Source organism: Talpa europaea, assembly GCF_964194135.1.
Source record: "Talpa europaea genome assembly, chromosome: 15".
NCBI classification, from domain to species: domain Eukaryota; kingdom Metazoa; phylum Chordata; class Mammalia; order Eulipotyphla; family Talpidae; genus Talpa; species Talpa europaea.
In genome coordinates this window covers 2,297,495-2,322,018 of record NC_140083.1, presented here as the reverse complement: position 1 = coordinate 2,322,018, position 24,524 = coordinate 2,297,495, and the positions used below count along the sequence as shown (strand labels likewise).

Genomic DNA, 24,524 nt, shown 5'->3' with positions numbered 1-24,524 from the left:
ACATAGTGACACCAGAGGTGTCTTCCCTCCCAACTGGCTCTGCTTAGGGTCCTCCCGCCCGGCCCGTCCACCCGTCCAGGCTGTCACCACGGCTGGCGCCATCTTTTTTTTTTGAAAATGGAGTGGAATTCCACCAGATCTCACAGATGCAAGTAGATACCACGTTCCCCCGACCTGCCCGGGCCTCGGCTGTCTCGGGGCTTGGCTTTAGTGCACGTGGGAGCACCCACGGCCCTCGAATTAGCGTTTTTGCATTTTTAGGTAGACCCGGAGGAGGATTGGGGTGGCTGGGTCACAGGGGAGGTCTCTGTCTCCTGTGCTGGAAGCCCCCGGGGGCTGGGCCTGCCTGCACCCCGCCCATGGCATGAGGGTCCCTTCCCCGCCACGCCCTCCCCACATGTGTTGCCGTCCTTTTTTTTTTTTTTTTAAGATTTATGTAAGCATCCAAGAACTGGGGTGCAGGCCAGAGGTGTGGGGGGTGAGAGGACTCACCAGAGACAGAGACAGAGTGGGGCGCAGAACAGGTGGATCCACTGAAATCCACTGCTGAGGGGAGCAGTGGGCAAGTCAGGAGAGGTCTGCTGCGCCGTGTGGGTAGCTCCCTGGCTGGGGATCGAACTCGTGCTGCTGAGGCTGCCCGTAGCTTCACAGAGCTGAGCCTTCAGTTCTGTGCCACCTGGGAGGCCTGCGGTCCTCGAGGTGTGAGGGGTACCCCGCTGTGGCTTTGACTCGCGCTCCCGACTGCACGGCAAGCCGTAGCCCTGCTGTGCTGCTTGCACCGTCTCAACGTCTTGGAAACACTCAGCGCGAAACCCCCTCCCCCGGCTCTCCTGGGAGGCCCTGGGGGTCGGTGCTTTCTACTGGACCACGGCTGGTAGTCAGTCCACGCTTTCCTGAGGGGGGCTGGTAGCGCCCCAAGGGGCAAAAGCTGGCTTGAGGTGGGTGTTGGTGGAAAAATCTCAGTCTTGTAGAGCACAGACCTGCAGCACGGCACAGACGGTCTCGCTGTGGTGTTAACTTTTCACGGGAGGCTCCTGAGGAGGAAGAAAACATCTAAAAGGGCCCCCCAGGGGCTGATAATGAAAACAGGGGGGAGGCAGCCTCCAGCCGGGCGGCTGGGCTGTGCACACCAGCCCCAGAGTCGCCCCAGAGTCGCCCTCCCGGCCTCCCCACCCCCACCTCCGTAACTGGCACCATAACCCTCTCGGGGTCCCACGTTTGGGGGAAAATGTTTTTGCTCAGCCAGTGAGCCAGAGAGTTGGGGTTCGGGCCTGGGGGTGCCACATGGCGGTTGGATGCGTGTCTGAGTTCGGGGCTGGTGGGACCCACTGGTGCCGGAGGCGTCCCCCGCAGTGGTGGCCCCGGGACCCTGACCGGTGTCTTCCTTCCCCAAGGGTCGACCCAGTGCCTCATGACGCCCCCAAGCCTCCTGGCTACACCCGCTTTGTCTGTGTGTCTGACACCCACTCGCGGACGGACCCCATCCAGATGCCCTACGGCGACGTGCTGATCCACGCCGGCGACTTCACAGAGCTGGGGCTGCCCAGCGAGGTCAAGAAGTTCAACGAGTGGCTCGGTAGGTGCTGGGTGCCCCGGGCTCCCGCTGGGGCGGCCCCCAACCCCCCACCCCCGCTCCACCAGGCCCCTTCTCGCCCCATGCCTGCCTGTCCACCTCCCTGCAGCCTTTCTGGGCCTTCCATCCCCCCCTGGAGTCTCTGATTTCAGCACCGTCTCGGCTGCGACTCCCCATTAGTTTGTGGCAGCTCGGGGCCTGGGACACCCCCTCTCAAAGGGATTTTGCCACCTCTGATTTTGTCTGCATGGGCATCTGGCCCCCATCGCCCGGGGCAGGTGGGTGTTCAGTGAGTGTCCGCGTGGGCAGCTGCCTCCCTGGGGACGGGGATGCCAGGGTCCCCACAGCCATCGGGACGGCTTCAGAAGGGGACCTGCCAGGCCTCCGGGGGCTCCGGGACCAGCTGCGTGTCCTCCGTGGCAGCGGTGGGCTCAGGCAGTGCAGTGCTGTCCCCGTGCTGGGTGGTGGTGGGTGATGATTCATGAACCGGTCCCCAGGGTTTGGTCTTTGCTTTCTTCCAAAATAAGAAAGACTTCAGCCCGGGCCCCGGGAAAGGCCGCGCAGCTGGAGGCCAGAGAAACCTGGCGAGGAGTTGCCTTTGCCACGGTCCAGGGGCCAGACGGACGGCCCTGGGCTCCCCGGAGCTCGGGCTGCTGCTGCGAAGACATGGGTGCGGGGACACCCGCTCCAAGCCCAGCCCCGCGCTGCCAGACGGTCCCCCGCTTCCCCAGGGCGTCCCGCTGTGCGGTTGGCTGGGAGCTGCGAGGCCCGGCAGGGAGGCCGGGGGAGGCGGGGAGGCTGCGGCGAGCACGAGGGGCCGGGCTCTGCCAGTGGAGACAAATATTTACAAGCAAGGCTTCCCCTCTGCTTGGCGGGCTCTGAGCTTTAAATATTGATTTTTCAAATGGGAAATTCTAATCCAGGACCCGTGGGGGCTGCCGTGTGTGAAGGCTGGGGTGGGGGGAGCCCCGCCGCGGCTGCCCCAGGCTTCTCTCCCCCAGCTGCCTCCAGCTCTGGGCGCCTCCTGCCGGCGTCCAGAAGACGTGGGGCTCCGCTCGTCCCGGCCAGGCCGCCTCTGCGCCAGGGACAGGAGTCTCGGGAGCCAGGCACCTACTGTGTGCCGGGCACAGCGTGATGGGCTCTTTACTGCTGCTGCTGGTGGCATTTGGGGGGCAGCTCTTGTGGGGGTGCTGTTTTCGTTCCTCTTAGACAGTGAAGGGTGTCAGCTCCCCTCCCCCGGTCAGGGTCTTGAGGGGTGGGCTTTTTCTGACGCACCCCTGGCCCACTGTGTGCTCCCAGCAGCAGGGGGAGAGCGAATGGGCAGTGGGGGTGGGCCGGGGAGCGGGCTCTCGGCTCGGCCTGCAGTGGGGCCTGGAGTGGGGGTGGCTTCAGGGCGAGGCTGACTGCTGGCTTTGCCCCAGGAGTGGGCGTTTGCACAGGGCAGGAGCTGCTTGGGCTCAAGGCTGCAGGAGGCGAGTGTCGGCCGAGAGGGGTTGGAGGCTATTGGGGTGATGGGCCTGGAGGGACGGGTGGGGCCTGGTGGTGACTGTGGGGGGGACATCAGGAACCTGGGGGGCAGCACGGGGAGACGGGTCTTTGGGAAGCTCTCTCCACTGCCTCTCAGCAGCCTTCGGAACGGCGCCACCCTGGGGCCTTGGGGCTGGCTTCATTTATTTGCCCTGGTTGTTGCTGGTGGGATGCGCAAACGTCAAAGGGTCTTCCTCTTACACAAGGTGGCCTTGGGGCCTCTCCCTGTGCTTCCTGAAATGTCTGCAGATGTCACTGCTGTCCCTGGCGCGGGGCCGGGGGGCTGCACTGCGGGGTTGATTCCGCGCAGGGAATCCGCTTGGGCGCAAGCGTCGCCAGAGCCCTTTCCAGAAGTCCATTGGAGCAGCTTCTGGGAGCCTGCTCCTGCAAAGCGGGATGCCCCTCCGGGGACGGAGCGGGGCTGCCAGGTGGGCCGTGGGCTCGCAGGTGCCTGTTGGCGCACTGGACGGGGTGTGTTTTTCAGGGGGGCCATGGGGCCCCATTCGGTGCCCTGTGTGGGTCTCCATGAAGTCTCTGCTCCTGATGACAGAGGAGGCGGGAGCTACGTCACCCCCCACAGCGGAGAAGGCAAAGGCCCAGAGAAGTGAAGGGTCGTGCCCAAGGTCACACAGCGAGCGGGCAGCAGAGCCAGGAGTGGACCCAGGCCTGGCACTCCGGGGCCCGGCTCTCGCCTGGGTCTCTGCGGCCTCGCTCACCTCCCCGCAGTGGCGCTTCTGACGGAAGTGAGGTGCAGGCCGCGTGGGGTGGACGTCCTGGGGCGCTTCCCTCCCGGGGGCGCAGTACAGGGAACCTCGTCTTTCAAGTGGGGTGTTCAGGCTCCCCTCACCCTGACAATCTCCAAGGATGTTTTGGGCTCCCCTGGGGTGGGGGAGGACTGGACGATGATGTGATGGCTCACGTGGCCCCCTTTTGCCAGACGGGGACTCCCTGGGTGGGGGAGGTCGGGGTCAGGGTCTGCCCCATCGCTGGGGACTCCTGCCCAGGGCTGTGACCTGGATTAGACAGAGCAGCGGGACGGTGTGTGTGAGTGTGGGGTTCCCGAGGAGGTGTGCCCTCAGCTGTGTCCAGCGCACACACTGGCACGCGCACACGCGTGGACACACACATGTGTTCACCCACCCCTGCTGTGCTTGCTCAGCCCAGGATGTGCTGGTGCCAGGTGCTGGGGGGGCAGTGGGCGGTGAGGGCCAGGCCTGCTCACATCCTGGTGACGGGACATCTGCTGGACAGGTAGATGCACATGGATGCCAAGAAGAGGACGTCCCCGGGGACGCTGGCCCCAGGGAGGCCAGGATAACCAGGGCCCTTTAGCTGGTGGTCACGGGAGGCCCCCCTGCGGCGCGTGAGGAGTGAAACGAGGCATACCTGGGTAAATGGGAGGTTTATGTCCGGGAGTGACCTTTGCCAAGGCACCCCCAGGCCTGCATTGCAGCCAGAGCAGGAGGACGAGGCCAGTGAGGCAAAGGCTCTGGAATGTTCCGGGACTGGTGTCTGGGTGGTGGGAGCAGGGGGTGATTTACCCCCACCCCCCATTTTCCCGTGAGAGCGTGCGCTATTCAGTAGCATCAGATCAAGGCGACACTAGATCTTGGCTTTGAAGAAATGCCGCCTCTCTGCTGCTTCCGTGGGGTGCACCCGGATGAGGGTGGGCGGCGTGGCCAGGTCAGCCCTGGTCATCTTCATCCAGCCGCTCAGGGCCGCCCCAGGCCCTCTCGGAGGAGCAAGCGGCAGATTTAAATTCACAGCCTGCTCCTCCCGCTCACTCCTCTCCTGGGAAGTATTTAAAGTCACGTTCCTGGGGCCAGACACGCGGGATCCGAAGCCTTGACAAGGGCCCCGCAGACAAGCCGCGGCACCTGGCGGGCAGCGTGGGGCCGGTTCCCACCTCGGGGCACCAGGTGCGCGGCGCCGGGTCAGGGCGCGGGGCCCAGCTTCCGCCGGGGTCTGCGTCCCTCGCGGGGGGCCGGGTGGGGACGAGTCTCTCCTTCCCCCTGGCCACTGCTGTCCCGGGGAGAGTCGTGAAGTGGAGGCGCCAGCCCGGTGTGGGAAGCTCCAGGGAGCAGCGGTGCTTCCGCGACGGACAGGCTTTCCGGCCCAAGGGGGGGAAGTTGGGCAGAGTTTGCTGCGCGTGGCGAGGGTGTGCCGGGGTCCCGCCGGCGGGGGAGGGGGGCTGACAGCAGCCTGGAGCCCCACGGGCCGGCTCAGTCAGGGGTCTGCCCCGGAGGAGCCCGCGGGCCGGTGAGAGCTCACGCCTGGAGCCCCGCAGCCCTGCTTCGGCCTCTTCTTGGCTGTGACGGCAGCGTAGCGGCGCGACCTCCCTGTGCCCAGCCTGGCCAATGGGGAGACCTGGTTCCCTACCCCCTGGGGTTGCAGGAGGGTTGCAGCATAGCGGCGCTCTACGTGCTGAGCACGCCCCGGGCACACGGGAAGCCCCTTGGGAGGCGGCAGATGTTGCGTGAAAAACTTGCCTCTCCCTGATCTGAGCTCCCACGGGACTAAAAAGGTCCCAATCAGCTCAGCGTCGGCAGAGCCTTTTCGCTCCGGACTCACTGTCTGGCTCCAGGAATCCTTCGTAGGACCCGTCGCTCCCTCTGGGCCCCCTCCCGACCCCCTCTGGCTCAAGTTCTCCCCACCCAGCTGAGAGCTTTCGAGGGCTGACCTCTGTGACGCCTCCTGCCCCCGGGCAGCGCTGGTCCCTTCCTCCCTCGTGTGTCCAGAGATCCCTTGGCAGGGGCCTCGCTCGTGGCAGGGACTCACCTGTGTCCTGGAGTCCAGGGTTGAGCTTCGTCCCAGCTCAGCCAGCACCTGGCGTAGGGGGGCCTGGACGAGGCTGGGGACCGGAAGCCGGTGCGCCCCTGTGCTCCGAGCCGGCCTGGGGCAGTGGACTGCCCAGGGGTGGGGCAGCAGTAAGGTGGGGCTTCAGGAGGGCGGGGCTGAGATGCAGGGGAGAGCCCGGACTGCTGCTGCAGGTTTGGGAGGTGCTGAGGCTCTCAGGGTGGAGACTGAGCCGTGGTCTCAAGGTTGAGGCTGGGGGCGGAGTCTAGCGGGTGATTTGGACCCTAGGCAGAGATTTCAGGTGGGTGTGCAGGTCCCTCCGGGAGACTGGGTCAACTCATGGCGAGAGGAGAGTGCCCAGCAGCACCCCCTCCCAGGAGCTGACCCGGGGCCTTGACAAGCCCACGTCTTCCCGAGGCAAGGCCACCAGGCCCGAGTCCCACCCCTGCCCTGAATGGCAGCCTGACCCCCAAGAATCATCAGTTCATGAGCTGGAATTTGCAAGATGCTAGGCGGGTGCAGGTGCCACCTCCCCCAGAAGCTGTGGCCTCTGTGGCCCTCACGGCCGTCTACCCCCACCACTGTGCGCATCTCCCAGGGCCGACCTTGAGCCTCTCACCTTTCTCAGACCCCTGAGCTCTTACTCCCACACGCACCTGCAGATGCCTCCATCTGCCTTCCTAGCCCAGCTCTTTGAATCCAGCAGTGTATCATTCAGTCGCCTCAGAGGACACCTCCTCCTGCCTGCTCACCAGGATTTCAGACTCGTTCTCAGACTGAACCCCCGAGACTTGTAGCAATCCCCTTAAGCCACATGGTGAGGCGCAGCCCCCAGGGGCTGTTTGAGACCCTCCTGGCAGCCACAGCTCCCCTGCCCCTTTCCTCCGGCCTGGCCGCAGCTGCTCCAGGGCGCTGTCGTGACCCTCCTGCCTGTGCTGCTGCCCCCCCTTCTGTGCACACCCGAGCCGACCAACCTGCCAGGCTCTCTTCCTTCTGTGGCGTCCTGTGGGTCCCTGGGGCCTGGAGCCGGTGCCCCGGGACCCACAGGTGCAGCGTCTAGCCCCCCGAGGGTGCGGGGCGGGCGCCTGTGCAGTGAAGCACGGAGGGGCCTGGAAACACGACGTGCAGTTAATTAAGTGGCGCTACCCCGAGCGACTAAGGCAGGAGAGGAAGATGAGGGCCCGGTAATGGAGTATTTAGAAGTTATAATTAACTTTTTACTGGTGCCTTAGCATAAAACGATATATAAGACAATATAAAAGGGGTCCAAGGGTTTAGTTAAATAGAGCTGGGTCTTTTGCAAGTAAACCCTTAATTAAAATCTGCGCGTGAGGGAAGAGAGGAAGGGAAATGGAGAAATTACTGCAGGCAGCTTCTTTGGTTCCGGCCTCATTTGCCACCACGTCGAGAGCCTGGGGGCTGCCGGGGGGCTGCTGCAGGAACGGGGTGCACGTGCTCCCTGGCCCTTTGTTGTCCAAGTCACGGGGCAGAGAGTGGGCTTCAGGCCGGAGCCGGAGGCTGCTCATGGGTGCGGGAGGTATTGGGCCCAGGTCTTGCTGCCCCTTCGCGCCGTGTCTCCCACTCCCATTCCGGGCGGGGCGGGCGGCCACAAAGGGAGGGAGGCAACAGCCTGCTCCCCTCGGCTCTGCCTCCGTCCTTCCTGCCTCCCACCGGTGGCTGGTGCTCCCTCTGTGCCCAGGTGCTCCCTCCTCTGAGCTGGGCAGGACCTGAACCTCCGCTGCCCTCACAGTCATGCTGGAGCCGCTGCATTTGCATGTCGGGCCTGCTCGGCCCCGGGGGGCCCACCTGGCTGGTGCCGTCCCTGCGCAGTGTCTGGGGGGCTGCAGGGGAGGGGCATGCCTCAGGCTTGGGCTGGGGCTCTCCGGATCCCCCTGACAGAAGCCTGGAGGGAGGCGGGTGGGCACCCCCGGGGGCAGTGGGAATCCCCAGGGGTAGGAGCAGCTCAGGCTCCTGGGGGGTCTGACAAGACCTGGGGGGGAACCGGGCCTCTGCAGCCTTTCACCAGAGCAGGGCCAGCACGGGTCCAGCGCTCCCGGGGCGTCGCTGGCTCAGCCCTCACAGCCAGGGTCCCCTCTCCTGGCCCGTGGGGACTGCGGGAGGAGGGGGTGGGGCTGTTACACTCAGGGGGTGTTGGAGAGCTGGGGCTCCATCCAGACGTCCCAGCTCCAGGAGGGCGAACGCAGGGGCCGCGAGATCTTCTATGTTGTAAGGTGATTGGATCAATGAGTCAGATCGAGGAGCCGGGGTGGGGGGGGGGAGGGGTCTCTTGACACAGCAGCGCCTGGGAAGGGCCCTGCAGGAGGGACCCCAGCTGAGCGGGACCAGGCCTGAGAGCCAGGTGCAGGGTCAGAGGCCAGAGAGAGCGACCGCGGACAGGGAGGCTCAGGGCAGGCAAGGCCGTCCACTTAATTCTAAGGCCAAAGGGGCAGTTGGATGGGGGGACACGGTCAGACTCGGTGTTCCGAGAGACGCCGCCGGCTGCTGGGTGCGGCCGGCCGGGAGGACGGGCTGCAGGGGAGGCCAGGGGGTGGGGACAGAGGCGGCCGCGGGCGGCGGGGCTGGGCTGGGCTCGCTCCGCGTGAGGGCAGCAGGGCCTGCTGGTGTCGCTGCGGCGTGGAGAGGTGAGGCAGCCCTGGCGCCCACAGAGAGGGCCAAGGGCGGTCGTGCTGCGAGTGTGTGTTAAGCAAATGGGAAAAGAAAAGAGAAATGTCCCGAGGTGGTCACTTCAACCGGATAGCCAAGCATGTTGTTTCCGGAGAGCTGACAGTCGCTGTCACCGAGGTCGCGGTGGATTCTCTCGCCGGTCGGCCGGACGCCACGGTCTGAGGCAGACATTTTCAGAAATGTGTCCTTGCTCTTGCGAAGACTGACGCTCGGATATTTAAAATGAAATAATGTTTGACCCTGGGGACCCAAGGCCTTTCTGGCACTTTCTGCCCCAGGGGCTGGGCCTCTGACCACAGCTCGGAGCCCGAGGGGTGAGGCCTCCGGGCGGCGGGCGAGGCCTGGGAAGCTGCATGGAGAGCGCAGCAGAAGTTTGATGTTTACTTAAACATTGATTTTCCGTGTTCTGCATGAAAATTCTTGATAACGCCAAGCCAAACTGTTCTAGGGGCTAAAAGGGAGAAAATGAACTTCTAATAAAGAAGGGAAATCTGGAATTCTAAGCTGCAGTCAAGCGCCGCTGGCCAGCCGTAATTACAGTATTTTCATGGTAATGTACAAACCCCTTGAAAGGTGTGCTGAAGTGCTAATTATCTATTTACAACAGCGTGACTTTGGAAATGAAATGAAACCCACGGGTGTGTGTGCGAGTGTGTGTGTTTCAGACGTATTTGCAGTGTTTTTTTTTTAAGGCCATCATCCTAAGAATCTCTGCCTTTAATTAAAAAAAATATATGTATATGCTTAAATAACGTAGAGGCGCATCTCTCTGAGTGATCTGGGCTTACTGAAAGTTCTTTCTTGGTTTTATTTTGCCTATTTTGCTTTTGTCTGGGGTTTTTTTTTTGCCTGCTCGTTTATATTCCATCATGTCCTAAAGAATTTGAGAGGGTTTATAAAAACAAGAATAGTAAAATGGTACAGTAGTGATGATAAGTTAAAACCCAGGGTTATAAAAACAGCAATCAGAGCGGCTCAGAGGGCGGGTCTGGATAGCAACGCCCACGTTTACCTGCACCCTGTGAGCGAGAAATTACAGCCTGAGCTTCCCAGGGGCCAAAGTGAAAAGGGACGTGCCTTTGGAGAGTGGCTCTGCTTCTCGGGGCGGGAGACCAGCCCTCTGCGTGGCTCACCGCCGCAGCATGCCTGGTGTCCTTCTCCCTCCGCCGCGAGCACCTTGAGGACCAGACCTTGCCCGTCATGTCTGTGGGAGGACTTTGGTACAGATTTTCATATTTGGATACTAACAGCGCGTATCCGGTGTTTCCCTGGATCCAACCACATGTCTGTTCCTGTCACTCACTCTGAGTTCTGTCTCTCCCCAGCCCCCTCCTTTTGGATTGATTGAAGTTTCTTTTTTTCCCCTCTACTGGTTTGGAAATTCTACATTCTTTCTGGTTTGCTTAGTGGTTAAGCACAACATTTGAATATGCATTTCCAGTTTAAGTCCGTGCAAAATGAATCAACATCTCCGCTCTTCCCCGCACGTCCCTGCCAGGCGCCCGCTCTGTCCCTCCTGCTGCCATCTTGTAGATCTGACTTATTTTTGACCTGACCCCAAGGGCAGAGGCTTGAATCACTCTCATCATCACCCTCGTTGTTGTTGTTATTTTCCCGTCTGCAGTTGATAATTTCCCCCATGGCTGTTTGCTGAGAGGCCTCTGCCCCGCAGGAGGCAGCAGGGACCAGCCGCCCCTGGACTGGGGAGGGCACGTGGGCAGAGGCCGCGTCTCTGAGTCAGGAGCGCTGGGGCATGTGTGAGGACTGGCAAAGGAGCTCATGGCTGGCGGACCTGAGGGGCTCGACGGGGGATGGGGACCAAGTAGGGGAGGTCAGGCGGCTTCCCATAGGAAGTAGCCCTGGCAGGCCATCTTGGCATTTGGGCTGCGATGGGGCAGGTGAAGGGTGGATGAGGCCTTCCAGCTCGAAGGCACAAGGCTAACCAAAGGTCCTGGGCCGGAGCTCCGGCTTGCCCTTGGTTTGCAGTCATTCATTCATTCAACAAACCTACTTGCTCGACTCTGCTGGATGCTAAAGATACAGTGGGCGGCGAGACCAGCAGGACTCCTACTTAAGAAGCACATGCATAAGAAAATGCCGTGATGTGATGGTGACGGGGCGACGGGTAGCCCAAGACAAGCTAGACCCGGCTGGCTGACTCCCAGCTCGCCGGCCTCCTGGCCGAGAACGAGGAGGTGAGGCAGAGGCAGGTCTTCGGCCCCTCACGAGTACAGGGCAGGTGATGCCTTCCCCCCAGGCTGGCGGTTGCGTGGCCGGGACCCCTTCCTCTCCACCCTCCTTGTCTCTGCCAGAGGCGGCGCAGCCCCCGGAGGGAACTGTTGCTTAGTCGAGAGAGAGCCGGCTGGTCATTCACGAGTTGCAGGAAACCAGACTTTCTGGCTGGGACTCTCTTTTTCCCTACAAACGTGGAGAGATGTGCTTGGATGTGAAATAAGCCTGTGAGTTTTGTAAAATGTCATCTCCAAGCTGGACTTCCTTCCAGAACAGGAATAGTCAACAAGCCAGAGGATCCTGGCCAGCACAGAACTGAAATATTCTCTCCCCGTGTGCACACAAACTTCTGAAATGTCTGGAAGATTCCACCATCTCCCAGTCTACACCACCTTCCCCCACCTGCCCGCATTTCGGGGACTTAGCACAGGCTGTGTCTGAGCTCCGTGACTCGGCTTGGAGGGGGTGGGCCCCATGTAGAGCGGCCCCGGTCCTGCCGCCTCGGTGTTATTACAGAGCTACCCTCCTGCTGCGGTGTCTCCTGCTTGGTTGTCGCAGCCAGCCCTTCTCAGACAGCAGGTGCGCGGGCATCCCCTGGGCAGGAGGCTCATTAAAGTGCACATCCCAGCCTGGCAGGTCTGGGCGTGACGGAGGCCTGCACTGTCCAGGGGACCTCCTGAGCGGATGGAAATGCTGCTGACAGCATTGTCCACTGCGGTAGCCACCTGTCCCCCTGAGCAGTTGGAATGTGGCTGTCATGACTGAGACACTTTATGTTTGACTTCATTGTCATTACCTTGAAATTACATAGTCACGGGATGGGGGGGCAGTAGTGACGGGGACAGTGCAGCCAGACAGCCCCTCGAGGCGTCTGCTGTTACTGTCTCTACAGATGACGAACTGAGCTCAGAGGTGAAGAGCTTGCCCAAGATTGTACAGCAAAAAAGAGAATTCCAGGGCCTCCCCGGTGGCACAGCGGTTGAGCGCTGGGTTGCGAGGCTGCCCGCAGCCTCTGCAGCGCCAGTTCCATCCCCGGCTGCTCCCCTGCTCCCCGGCCACCAGAGGAGGGTCCCACATGGCGCGCAGACCTCTCCTGCCGCCCGCTGCTCCCCTCAGCAGTGTACTTCATCAGTCTGCCTTCTCTGCTCTCCCCTCTGGCTCTGGTGAATTCTCTCACCCTCCCGCGCTTCTGACTGTACCCAGTGCTTGTATAAATAAATAAAAAATAAATCTTAAAAAAAAAAAGAGGATTCCATCCCAAAGTCTGTGCTCTTTCCAAAAAAGAAAACCTAATACCTAAGGTAGCCACTATTTAACGTGGACACTTCCCCTCACATATCCAGAGAGTCCCAGCTCTCCAGCACTGAATCCCTCTTTCCATGATGCTTAGCTCTTGTGGGCCTGGGGTTGCACTAAGCATGAGGGTCAACTAAGTTGCTGATAAGATCCCAAAACTTCCAACATCCTACATTTCTCAGGGGAAAAGCATGTCTTGCCTCGAGGCCGAGTCACGCAGGAGCTGAGGAGTGACCTCCCCTGGCCGGCACGTGACAGCTTAGGGCGCCTCTGCCGTTGCTCTTGCTCACATTTCCCTTGCGGCAAGCAGGTGGGGTTCTGAGTAATGTCCCCACGTTTCAGGTGAGAAAACTGAGCCCAGTTCCGGGCAGTGTTCTCCCACCGTCACCCAGGTCTGGGGCTCGCAGACATCACCTCCCAGAGAGGCCCGAGGGGGATCAGATCCCCTATCCCGATGCTCCCTTCCGCACTCGCCTGACCTTATTTTCTCTGTGTGTGTTATCCCTACCTGACCCGGCACTCAAGTGCTTATTCCTTTATTGCCAGGAGCCCATCAGGCCCTCCCCCAAGAGGGAGCCCGGCTGTCCCGCGTGGTCGCATCTTCAGCACCGCGGTCAGCACCCACGGTGGGGATTTGCTTATTAGACAGTAAATCGAATTCCTGAAATTAGCCAGGGCAGCGGAAAGAACCCAGGCTGTGGGGCATCAGGCCCCTTCCCCAGCCCTGCTGGACCTGCCTGCTGGGCGGTCTTGAGAGTCATTACTGCCCTGCACCTCGATATTCGTCTACACAGTAGGGGTAGTGCATTCTTTGTCCGGCTCTTGTCAGGATTGAATGTGACACTTCGGTTGGGATCTTGTTTAACCACCTGGCATGTTATGACCTCTGAACCTCATTTTCTTATCTGCAAAAGGGGACTGACATTGGGAGGGTCCTACAAGGCAGGGGGGGGATCTGGACTCGGTGCTAGAGGACCTGGCTTGGGCTAAACACATAATAAACGCAGCTACTGTTTTTGTTGTGATTATTTGTGACTGCACCCCCAGAGGCTGGTGCAAAGTCGATGCTCCGCTGATGGTAGCTTTAATTATTACTATTAATATCGTCCAGGGATGCCTGCCTCTTTTTTTAATCTGATATTTAAAAGTTGGAATTTAGTTTCTTTGAAATTTGTTTCAAAGAAAAGCAGATTTTAAAAAGTGTATAGGTTTGTTTCTTTGATTTCTCTTAAGAAGAAGAAGAATTTCACACCTTTCCGAATGTGCACGATGCAAATGAAGATCTGAGAGCTCGCGGAAGGCCGTTTGGAGCTAATTCTGGCTGGTTTGACAGCCACGACACTGAAGGGGAAGCATTGAGCTGACAAAGCGGGGCTTTCTTTGGTAACATCCCAACCTCTCAAAATAGTCACTTTCCAGACTAACATTTGTCATATTGGTGTTCAAGAGAAGTTGTTTGTTCATTGATCCCGTGTGACTCCTCCCCCCGCCGTCACCCTCCAGCGCTCGCCTGCTGGGCCCAGGCGATGGCCCCTTCCAGAGTGATGTCCGCCCAGACGGCCCCTGCCCTGGGCTTGTGGGAAGTGACCAGATGCCCAGCAGGTGGGTTTCTCCTTCTCTGTTCCTTCTCTCTTCCCGGGGTGCCCTGTGCAGCCTCACGGCCTGGATTACTCTTCATTTGTGGTACCTATGGCGACGATCACCCCCTCTTTTTAAATTTTGTCTAAAAGATTTATTTATTCATGCAGGAGCTGGGGTACAGACCAGAGGTGTGGGAGGGTGAGAGAATTCACCAGAGAGAGGGGGAGCAGAACAGGCAGACGGACCGAAGACACTGCTGAGGGGAGCAGCGGGCGAGACAGGAGAGGTCTGCCGCGCCATGTGGGCATCTCCCTGGCCGGCCGGGAATCGAACCCCGTGCTGCAGAGGCCACGGACAGCTTCATAGTGCGGCGCTCAACCCGCTGCGCCACTGGGGAGGCCCTAAAATTTTACTTACTTTTTCCACCACCCCCTCCGATCCCTGCTCCTCTCCCCACCCCCTTGTCTCGGAGCCCTCGCGGTGTTTACTGAGGTGCAGTTGGGGACACTGTCCGTGATCAGGTTGTCCGCTGTGGGATGTCTTGTGGCTGTCATCCGCCTACCTGCGTTGCTACACATCGTCCTCCACACCCCCTCGTGTTGTGGACCTGCCCTCCTTTCGTGCTTTCCTCCAGCCACGGCGTGGCCCGACCACATCTTGATCCCGTCACCTACAGGGTGACGGGCCTCAGGCTGCTCGCAGGCCTTGGCTGTTGACAACAACGCTGCTGTGAGCACTGGCGCTCGAGGGGTTTGTGTTGATGTCTTCATAGTCTTTGGAGACGTGCCCAGAGCAAGCTTGCCACATCATATGGTTTTCCTTTTTTTTAAGGTAAATCCAGATGACTTTCCAGAACGGCCGCCCCAGTTGACATCCCACCAACCGCGGAACAGGCCCCCCCCTTCGCTGGCTCCTCCCGCACTTGTTGTTGGGATCTTTCTCTTATGTGCCCGGCACAGGGCGAGATGGCAGCTCACTGTGGTTTGAGATCCCCCTTCACCCCCTCTCTGAGCCTGACTTCTGAGCAGGGAAGGGGAAACTCACGCCGTTATGTTGTGTATGACCCGCCGCCCCCACCCCCCGCCCCTGCAGGGCGCCAGCTGCCCTGTAGCTCGTGAGTCTTTGCCACACTCGATGGCGCGGGAGTGGGCTGTGGGGCCCGCCGGACCCCTCCCCCGACTCAGGCCTGGCACCCACCAGGCCAAGCACTGTGATTGCAGAATAAAGGAATGAATAATCAGGAGAGGCCAGATGATTCTACGCCTGTGGATCTTAACATCCAAATGTTTATTTAGCTTTAAAGTGCTTGATTTTCACTAAGAAATGATTTTAGAAGGAGCCGCTGGTCTAGTTGTCTAACACCTCCGCTGCCTCTGCAAAGAACATTGTCTTTGGCCATTTTCTCCCCTTCTGATGGGGGTGTCTAGGGCCAAAGGCACCCGAGAAACCTTTCAGAAAAATGTTCATTCAGTGACATGAGGGCCAGACGTCTGCGCAGCGTCCTCGAGGCGCCGGCAAAGTCCTTCCTGGAGCTCCCTGCTGGTGCGGCTGCAGAGGCTTGGGGCGTGAGGTTTCTCTTGTAGGACATCGTGGGGAGTGGGGGAGGGGCTGGGGAGTGGCAGGTGGCCAAGACCTAAACAGTCCCTTGTCCCGGTCCAGCTCTGCGCCTTGATGACGTTTAAAATTCTAGAATGTTTGCTTCCAAGATTAGAATTACTTGCCTCCCAGTGTCTAAGATTCTAAAAATGGCATTTCCAGGACCCTGTGAACCCCAAGAACCCCCCCCCCCACGGAAAGCCCTGGCTGTCTGGGATGCTGTGGTCTCAGCTTTCTTCTTCTAGAGTCTTGCTTTGTTTAAAACGTGGTGAAATATCCGTGACACTTGCATTTTAACCTTTCAAGCGTGCACAGCTCGGTGACACTCCCCGCGCACAGTGTTACTCATGGTGCCCAGACGCGTCCCGTTTTGTCAATGGAAACTCTGATCCCAGCAGACAATGACTCCCGCCCCAGGCGTCTCCTGTGCCCGTGAGTCCGGCTGTTCCGGGCACCTGGGTGACTAGCACCAGCCAGGATCTGTCCCTCCGCGCCGGCTCATTCCGTGGAGCCCCCGTTCTCAGGGTCCAGCGCTGTCCCTGCGCCCGATCCTTCCTGTTTAGGCCTGAGCAGTCTCCACTGCGCGCGGGGACCGCCTGGGCCCGTGTTCATCCACCCGGCGGCGGGCGAGGCCGGGCGAGGCTGCTTCTGCCCGGGGCTGTTTCCAGCGTTGCTGCTGCGAGGCGAGCGCACCTGCCGGGGCGCCTGCTTGCGGGGCTTCTGGCGCGGCCTCGGAAATAGCATCCCTGATCACACGCTAGTTCTATTTTTAGCTTTTTGAGGCGTTGCCCTTCTGCTTTCCACCGTGGCTGCTCCACTTCCCCTTCCCACCGACAGTGCACACGTGGCTGCATTTCCACGTTCCCACCAACATACCAACATGTTATTTTATTTTCTGCTTTTATGGTCTCATAGTCCGCCCCCCGCCCCCTCCCGCCCAGGGCTGTGCAGCGGGAGCTGCCTGGGCTGGGATCTGTGCTGCTTGAGGACGAGCGCCGGGTTCAAATCCCCTTGGCTGCTGGCTTAGCTTTTCGGGAGAAACGTCCACTCAGATTCGTGGCTCGTTTTTCGATTGGTTTATTTTTTGAATCTTGAGTTGTAGAATTCTTCGTGTCTTCTGGATATGAACGCTTTATCAGAAATGTGGTTTGCAAGCTGTTTTCCCCCTTCCACTGGTTACCTTTCCACTCTGTTGATTGTATCCTTTGATGGGTTACAGTCTTTTTTTTTTTTTTTTTTTTGTGGGACCCTCGCCGTTTGTGGGACCCTCGCCGGCAGCTGGGGAACAAACGGCGCTGCAGAGGCTGCGGGCAGCCCAGCGCTCAACCGCTGAGCCACCAGGGGAGGCCCTGATGGGTTACATTCTGATACATTTCCCCCATTTCTGCTGTTGGGGTCCCAGCCAAGAAATCATTGCCAATCCAGTATCACGAAGCCTCGCCCTGTGCTTTAAGAGTGTTCTAGTTTCAGCTCTTACTTTAGGCCTGTGCCCTATTATTGCACATTCATTTTTGTGTGTGCTGTTAAGTCAAGGTTCCGGTTCGTTCTTCCCAGTGTGGATGGCATCCAGGCTCAGCATCGTTTGTTGAAAGCACCGTCTTATCTTCATTGAATGGTCTTGGCATCTCTGTTGAAAATCGCTTGACCATATGTGTGAGGGCTTATTTCTGGGCCGTCTAGTCTGTGCCACCGGTCTGTGTGTCTGTCTTTGTGCCGGTAGCATACTGTTCTAACTACCGTAGCTTGGTAGTCAGTTTTGAAGTCAGGAAGAGCGTGACCTCCAAGCTTGTTCTTTTTTCAAGATGACTTTGGCTATTCGGGGTCTTGGAGGTGCCTTGGGGGTTTTAGGGTGGATCTTGCTATTTCTCAAGGACTCTTGCTGGGGTTTGGTAGGGATTGCGTTGAATCTGTAGATCATTTGGGGTAACACTGACGTCGTGATAGCGCGAAATCTTCCAGCCCAGTGAACAGGGGACGGCCACCGCCTTATCGGTGTCTCCTTTCATTTCTTCCAGCAAATGTGTCATTGTTTTCAATGTACAAGTCTTTTGCCTCCTTATTCCCAAGTATTGTTATTATCACTTATTCCTAAGTAGTCTATTCTTTTTGATGCTACTGCAAATAAGATTGTTTTCTTAATCTCCTTTTTCGATTGTCTGATGTCAGTGTATAGAAATGCGGCTGAGTTTTTTGGTGCCATGCTGTTGTATCCTGCACCTTGGCTGGATTCATTTAATTAGTTCTAACATCAGAATTGCTTTTTAAAATGGTCTTTAAAGGCTTGTTTACAGCGGCCACAAGATCTTCTCCAGGGTATTATGTTGTTTAAAATAGTCATTGAGAGCTCCTTGGAACGGGAAATTTGTAAGAACTTAAATACATGGCACCTTTTTTTTTTGAAGAGTGTTTAATGCAACAACTCTGGCGCCAGTAACGTGTCGGTGGTTGCGACAGGGAGGGAGAATAGTCTACAGATGGATCTGGGGTCAAATTCCCACTTCTCTGCTGACCAATTATGGGGTTATTTAACCTTGCAGACCTGGTTTCTCCACCTGCCAGCAATACTGCCGGCTTCGTGGGGCTGTTGAGAAGGTTAGAGGATGCTTGTGAGGGAGCCTGGCTCACTCTCAGCAGGTGAACCCTGTGATGTCATAAACGGCCTGGTCTGCCCAGGTGAGGAGCACATCACCTGCCTTTGAACTTGGCTGCCAGAGTAAGCCCAGCCCGAGATCCCCAGGCTGTCAGAGGCGTGAACCAGCCGGGCTTTCCACCTGCTCCGTCTTTTCACTGACTTTACCCGACACCAGTGCGATTTGGTTGTAGGGTCTGAGCAGTGGGCAGAGCGAGTGAGAGTTTGGACCACCCCTGGATAGAGCTGGGAGGTTGGCAAGCGGCTGGCCTCCCAGTGCCTACTTTTTAATTAATTTTAACGAATTAAGATGGCATTTGCATTGGGCGATACATGGACACGCCAAGTCACAGGAGCCGCAAGGCTTGTGATGAAGCCAGCAGCCGCCCCTCCCCGCTGCAGCCTCTCCTCGGCCCAGCGTGCCTGTCCCCGGCAGCTGCTGCTGTGCCCACCCGGGCGCCTGCCGGCTACAACCTTGCGTTGCTATTATTTGATATTTCAATTTTAGATATTACTTCTATTCTTGATATTTCAAGTCGAGGTGTTGCTTGTTAGTTCCTCACGAGGAGACGTGCAGGCTTCGCGCTCGCCCTCCGCACCCACGCGTCGCCCGGCCTTCGGTGGATCCTCCCCGGGGCATGGCCAGGTGTTCTTCGTCGCACGGCTGAGGGTCTCTCCGCAGCGGGCGCTGCTTGGCGGGCCTGCTTTTCTGTGGCCCGTCGCAGTTCGTCCCGAGGTGCCCGCAGAGCTCCGCAGGGCCCTCGGCGTGTGGCGAGCGGGGCTGGGCCGCTGCTGCGCGGCCTCTTCTCACACCTCGGACAGCGTCCGGCCCTCGCCCCCGCCTGGCCCGTGAGACCACGGGTCACGTCCTGGGATCCTGGGGTTGCCCTCCACTGTCTTCTGCGCGGTCCCCTGGCGCTGGGATCCCAAGGCTTCCCTTTTCTCGGTTTCCCCCCTCATGTCGGTGGGGCACGCCCTGCGGCGGCCTCCGGAGAAAGAGCGCGCTCGAGAGACGCGTGTGGCAGAGCCGCGGCGTTGATTCCGCCCTCACTGGGAGTGGATGGTTCTGGATGGTTCCCCTGACGAGGAGCTCCCGGGGCAGCTCGTTGCCGTCAGCCTCGGGAGGGCACCGCGCCTCTCCCCTCGGCTTCCGGTGTTGCTGCTGGCGAGGCCGCGTTGTTCGGGGCCGGGTGTTTGTCCGGCTTTTATTCTGGCCACTCGGGGGCCCTTTCGCGGAGCAGATCTCCTGCCTTCGTCCCGGGCACTTGCTCCTGCCTTCGTCCTGAGCTCTGTCAGCGCCCCGCTGCTCTCCCGGGCCTCTCCTGCCAGGCGCGCTCCGGTCTCCTCCCGGCCTCCGTGCCGCTCACGGCAGCGCCGCTCTGGTTCAGACTCCGGGAGGCTTCCTCGACTTGGTCCAAAGAGCTTCCTGCACTTTAGACAAATATTAGGTTTTGCTATGTCTGAATTTCCCAGGTCTGGGCAGCCTGCTTGGCTGCCGGGGCCCGTGCTGGTCTGTCAGCTCCCCAGGGGCGCCCCCCCCCCCCCGCCTGTCCCCGCGCGTTCGCGCCCGGGCTTTCCTCCCGGGGTCTCCTCCCGTGGCCGTTCCTCTGCCTCGAGGTGTGACAGCACCGTGTGTGCGTGTGCGCGCGCGTGTGTGTGTAGGGGGAGGTGGACCATGATGGGACCTGCCCTCCTCTTTGGGGGGCCCCTGATATTAATATCTGTGGCCTTTTCCTCCTGGATCTTTCTCCTCAGAGAGAAGCCCCCGTTTCTAAGCTGGCTCCAGACCTTGCGAGCCGCTTGGGGAGCCCTGGGGGGCCAGGGGCGGCTGCGCTGCCTGTGTTCTCCCCTCGCCTCCTGCTGTTCAGTCCCCCGCTGGGTCCGGGGGCCCCGGTGCCTCTTTGGGGCCCTTATTTTCTCTTGAGATGAAGCCCCTTCTCCTGCGGAGGTGGGAGGTGCAGGGCACGGTAGCGGGTACCGTGGCGGGGGTGGGGGTGCCTGGGCCCACCTGCTTCTGTAGCTGCTGGTTTCTGAGCCCCCCCGGGGTGCTGGTGCCAGCTCTGCTGGTGGCTTCCCGTGGCTCCCCCACCACCGCCCCCCCAGGAGGTTCAAGTTTCTCTGCCCCAGCAAGCCAGTCCTTTCATCCACCGCCTTCTTACTCCCGAGCCCCTGACCTTGCAGGGCCACATGGCCGGGTGGCCTGTCCAGCACTGGTGCTGAGATGCCCGGGGAGGACAGACGCTTCCCGGTCACTCCTCCGGGGGACGTCAGCAAGGCAGCCGCCTGCCCCGGCAGGCACCCTGGCTGTCCCACTGTCTGACCCTAGTAGCACCCACCATGGGAACTCCGCCCGGTACCCTTTGCATGCCCACCTGGAGGGGTCCCGGGACATAGGAGCAGTGGGCCTGGTGACAGTGAACACGGCTGGCAGGGAGGGAACCCTGAGCATTGGGGAGCACCGGCCCCCTGCTAGGGCCGAGTGAAGAGAGGGCACTCACGGAGGACTTCTTGGAGGAGGTGCCATGTGGACAAACTGATGAATTGGTGTTGAGCCGGAAGGAAGGGCAGGAAAGGGGTCCTGCGCCAGCATCAGGAGCCTTATGCAGCCCGGAGGGGAGGCGGCTGGCTGGAGCAGGTGCGTGGCCTGAGCTCTGAGTCTCCTTCCGCCCGGGGCCAGGGGAGGCACCGAGGGCCCTTCAGCGGCATCTCTGGGCCTGCAGGCAGCGACTTCAGGGAGGTTCCCGTGATGCCTGTGTGGCTACAGGCCGCCTCTTGGGGTGGGGAAACGCAGATACCTTTCCACCGAAAGCCACATGTGCTCTGCAGTGGCAATTGAAATGAGCATTTAAGGACAATTAGGACTGAATGTTCCTGTTTTTAAAACATTTCCCAGGAAAAACAAATGTTTGAAAGTTAAACATTTTGGCTATTAGGATGCAGCAGACTTGCCTTTGCCTCGTAAATGTGGGCATCGGCGTTGCCTTGAGGGTCCAGAATCCTCATTGCAGGATGCGCGGGCTGGGCCTGCAGCTCAGGGCAGGGCCTGCTGTCCCCACGGTCAGCCCCGGCCATCGCCACACCAGCCCTGGGCAGGCCACCTGACCTTCCCATGCCCTCCGCTCCCCTCTGACATTTCTCCCCTGAGGCTGACAGGGACGCCCCTCCAGGGGGTGTTAGCCAGGCCTTTACTGTTCTTCATTCTCATACTTTGGCATTTGGGGCCTGTGCCTGTGGGGGAGGGTCTGCCCTTTCCAGCTGGGCTAATCAACCGAGGGCCAGGGAAGGGCTCACCTGGAGGGCGCCTTCAGTAGGCAAAGCTGCCAGCCTGAGCCCCAGCCCCAGCGCCTCCCTCAGGATCTGTGAGCACAAACTCCCCCCTCCTCGCAGCGCCCAACCAGTGTGCATGTCTGGGGCGCAGGAGCGACGCAGCGCCTCTCGTGCTGTCCCGGCCGCTGGGGCCGGGGGGGCCTGGACTCCCTTCTCTTGCAGATGAGACACCCAGCGCAGAGAGGTGGGGCTCGCTGCGGCCGCTTTGGGGAGGTGGGGTGGATGCGGGCTTTCCCCTGCCCAGCGTGCCCCAGTTGCCCGGCTGCACCACTCCCCTCTGTGAGACCTGGCTCCGGGGCGTCTAGCGTATCGAAGGTAAATCGCCCATCACGGCATTGCAGCACCTGGCACGCAGAGGGGCCCGGCGGTGCAGCAAACGCAGAGCCCCCAGAGAGCCTGTCGCCGTGTGCAGGGCTCAGCTCTGGCCCCACCTCAGGCCTCGCCTGCCCGCCTGGGCCACGCGCCGTTCCTTTGTCCAGCCTCCCGGCTGCTGGAGACCCACGCGGCTCGCAGCCGGCGGTGGGCGTGTCTCATTCCAGTGTTTTCTAGCCCTGCGCCATAGCGAGAAGTCTGCTGATGTGAATCTCCCAGGCATCGGCAAGTGTTTAAACACAGAACTGTCAAAGACGTACTAAAAATGCAATCAGAGATCGTTACGCTGTCTCTTTATTCCATCCCCCTCTGCTGTGTTCTGGGAGCTGGAAATGGGCGGAAGAGGCTGTAAGTGGGCATTTTCCTGATTGTCACCGCCGTTAGAGACACTAAAACTCCGCGGGGCCCCGCGCTCCGGGGATGGCGCAGACGATGGCGAAGCCCGCACGTTCAAGGATTCAAATTCTTGTTGAATTTAACAGATGATGCAGTTTGGAGGCAGCACTTTCTGCTAAATGGGATGGATAAGTGCTGGTGATAAAGAACCATAACCTTTGGGAGGGAGATTGATTTTGAAAGCTCAGCCACGGAGGTTTCGCGGGCCCCGCCGTGCCGAGCGCCCCAGGGAGCGCTGCGGAGATGCGGGTCTCCTTGGGTGGAAAAAGCACATGAGACGTTGATAGGGCCATCCCCGCGTGCTTCGCCGGCTACTTCCTGGTGATGTCTTTTAGCCAAGACATCCATGGCTGGCAAGTAAATGCCAGGATCTCGAGGGAGCTCCCCGGGGCGATGGCCTGACAGGAGCAGGCAGAACAGGAACGTAGCACGATGCCCACCGCCCTGATTTGCCGGGAGGCCAGGCCGGTGTCCGCGAGGCCTCGGAGTGGCTTGGAGCCGGAGAGTGGGCTTGGGAGGAGAATGTCCCGTCCACCTCCCAGGCTCGTCTGGTCCAGAATCTAACCTGGGCCTCAAGCCCTGTGCCACTCTCTCTGAAACCCTCAGATCTTCCCAGCCCCCTGCTTGCCTGGCGCGACCCCCAGGGGCAGCGTGGCTGTTGGGCATGCCCACGCGGGGGGCCAGGGCTCCGTCCCGCTCCCTGCTCTGGCTGTGTGACCTCAGGCAGGGCCCTCCCCTCTCTGTCCTCTTCTATCCAGTGAGGGGTGGTCCCTGGAACCCCGCATGTCCCCACCGGTACCGACCCTGTGACAGAGTCCTGCTCATGTGTGTGTCCCCAGGGTGTCTTGCTCTGGGTCTGGAACACAGTGGTGGATGGCTGGCCGGGGTGGGTGGGGTCCATGCCTGGACGCTCCACGGAAGCAAGCATTTATCCACAGCTAGCTTGGTCATTGCCGAGGGGGACGTGGAGACTAATGCAGCCTTAGGCAATAACAACAGAGGCAGCAGCCTCAGAAGCAAGGAGGGGATTTCACCCCAACTCTGACGGTCAGGCCCCACCAGAGCCTTGTTTCTGGCTCCCCACCCACACCCGTGAGCTAGAGAAGACTCTGAGCTGGACGGTCAGGGTTGGGAGTGAGGGGGTGGGTCTGAACAACATCCCTGGCCAGAATGATGGGAGGAAAGTGGGGCCCGGGGAGAGAGGTCAGGAGGCAGACAGGGTGGGCCGGGGGTGGATGGAGATGGATGGATTCATCATGTCTCCATCTGTCCTTCTGTAGCCATTCACCCATCCTTAATCCACCCGCCTCTGTTCCTCCCCACTACCTTGCTGGCAGCGCTGAGCAGAGACCAGGTCTGTCCCGTCTTGTCTCCAGGCACTGTGGGAAAGTCCAGAAACCCAGCACCTTCCAGGAGCTGCCAGTACCTTCCAACGAGTGAAGTGAGCCGGGGGTGGTAGTAGGGCTGGGTGGGGACTGGACAAATGGACACTGCGTCTTACTCAAGGGAGGCGTGGCTCTCCAGCGCTTGGCTGGGCCAAGAGCTCAAGATTTTACAATTGACTGATTTATTTTTAGAAAACAGAAAGAATGACATTTTATTGGGAATCTCTCGAATATCTAATGATGGCAACAAATTCAAATTTGAAAAAAAAAACCCAAAACTTAGGCCAAACAAAATATGTCTGTGGGCAGGGCTGGCCTGCAGGCTTCCCGTTTCCTGAGCCTGTCCCGGGAAGCTGGCATGTTTCAAGCATCAAGTGTCTGGACATTTCCCTGCGTTGTCGTCCGTGTCCCAGAACAGTCTTGCAGGTGAGGAAACTAAGGCCCAGGGAGGCTGAGTCACAGGTCGTAGCAGAGCTGTGAGGCGTACGGTCCCCAGCCTCCCTGCGCTGAGGAAAGGCAGAGGACACTGTGTCTTCAAGGACCGGGACCAAGTCTGGGGTGGCGAGAGGCTGTGACGAGCAGATGATGGTTTTCTGGAATCTTCTCTCGCGCTGCTGCCCCCCAGCCCCTGGGCCTCTCCCTGTGGCCAGCTGGGAGTCAGGTGGCCCCTGCCCTCTGTGTGCCCGCGGCCACTTGGCCAGACTGTGTGCAGGCCCCGTCGTGGGCGCGTGGACTCAGCCAGTCGCTGGAACGCAGCAGTGGCTGTGGCCGCAGTCCTACGGCTTTGCTGCCGGCTCCGGCATGGAAGTCCCCGGTCCTGGCGCTTCCGTCCGGCCAGTGTCGGGAGCCGAGTCTGCTGGCCCGCCTGTCTCATCTGCTCCAGAGGCGGGCATCCGGCCCCGGCGAGGCAGACAGTCCTGGCAGCTGGGAGCAGAGGCCTGTGTGGCGGTCCCTGGAGCGGAGGCCGTGGCGGGCCGCCAGCGCGGCAGAGGGCCTGGGCGAGGGCGGGTGGAAGGGCCCAGGCTCCTGCCCCAGCAGCGCCGGCTCAGCGCGCGTCTCCCGGACGGTTTCGTGCCGACTCCACTTAGACTCTGCTGGACTTTGGATTCCAAGGCCGCGGGGGGCGGGG

At 60.0% G+C, this 24,524-nt stretch overlaps 1 protein-coding gene across 1 annotated transcript in view; it reads left to right on the top strand.

Annotated features, from left to right (window-relative positions):
• Window positions 1–24,524, top strand: part of MPPED1 (metallophosphoesterase domain containing 1) — a gene marked incomplete at both ends in the record, with an annotated part of 39,896 nt that overhangs the window by 4,032 nt on the left and 11,340 nt on the right. Inside the window, one exon of the mRNA XM_084255331.1 lies at window positions 1,395–1,580. Coding sequence (XP_084111457.1) covers window positions 1,395–1,580 — 186 coding nt within the window. The remainder of the gene's footprint in view (window positions 1–1,394; window positions 1,581–24,524) is intronic.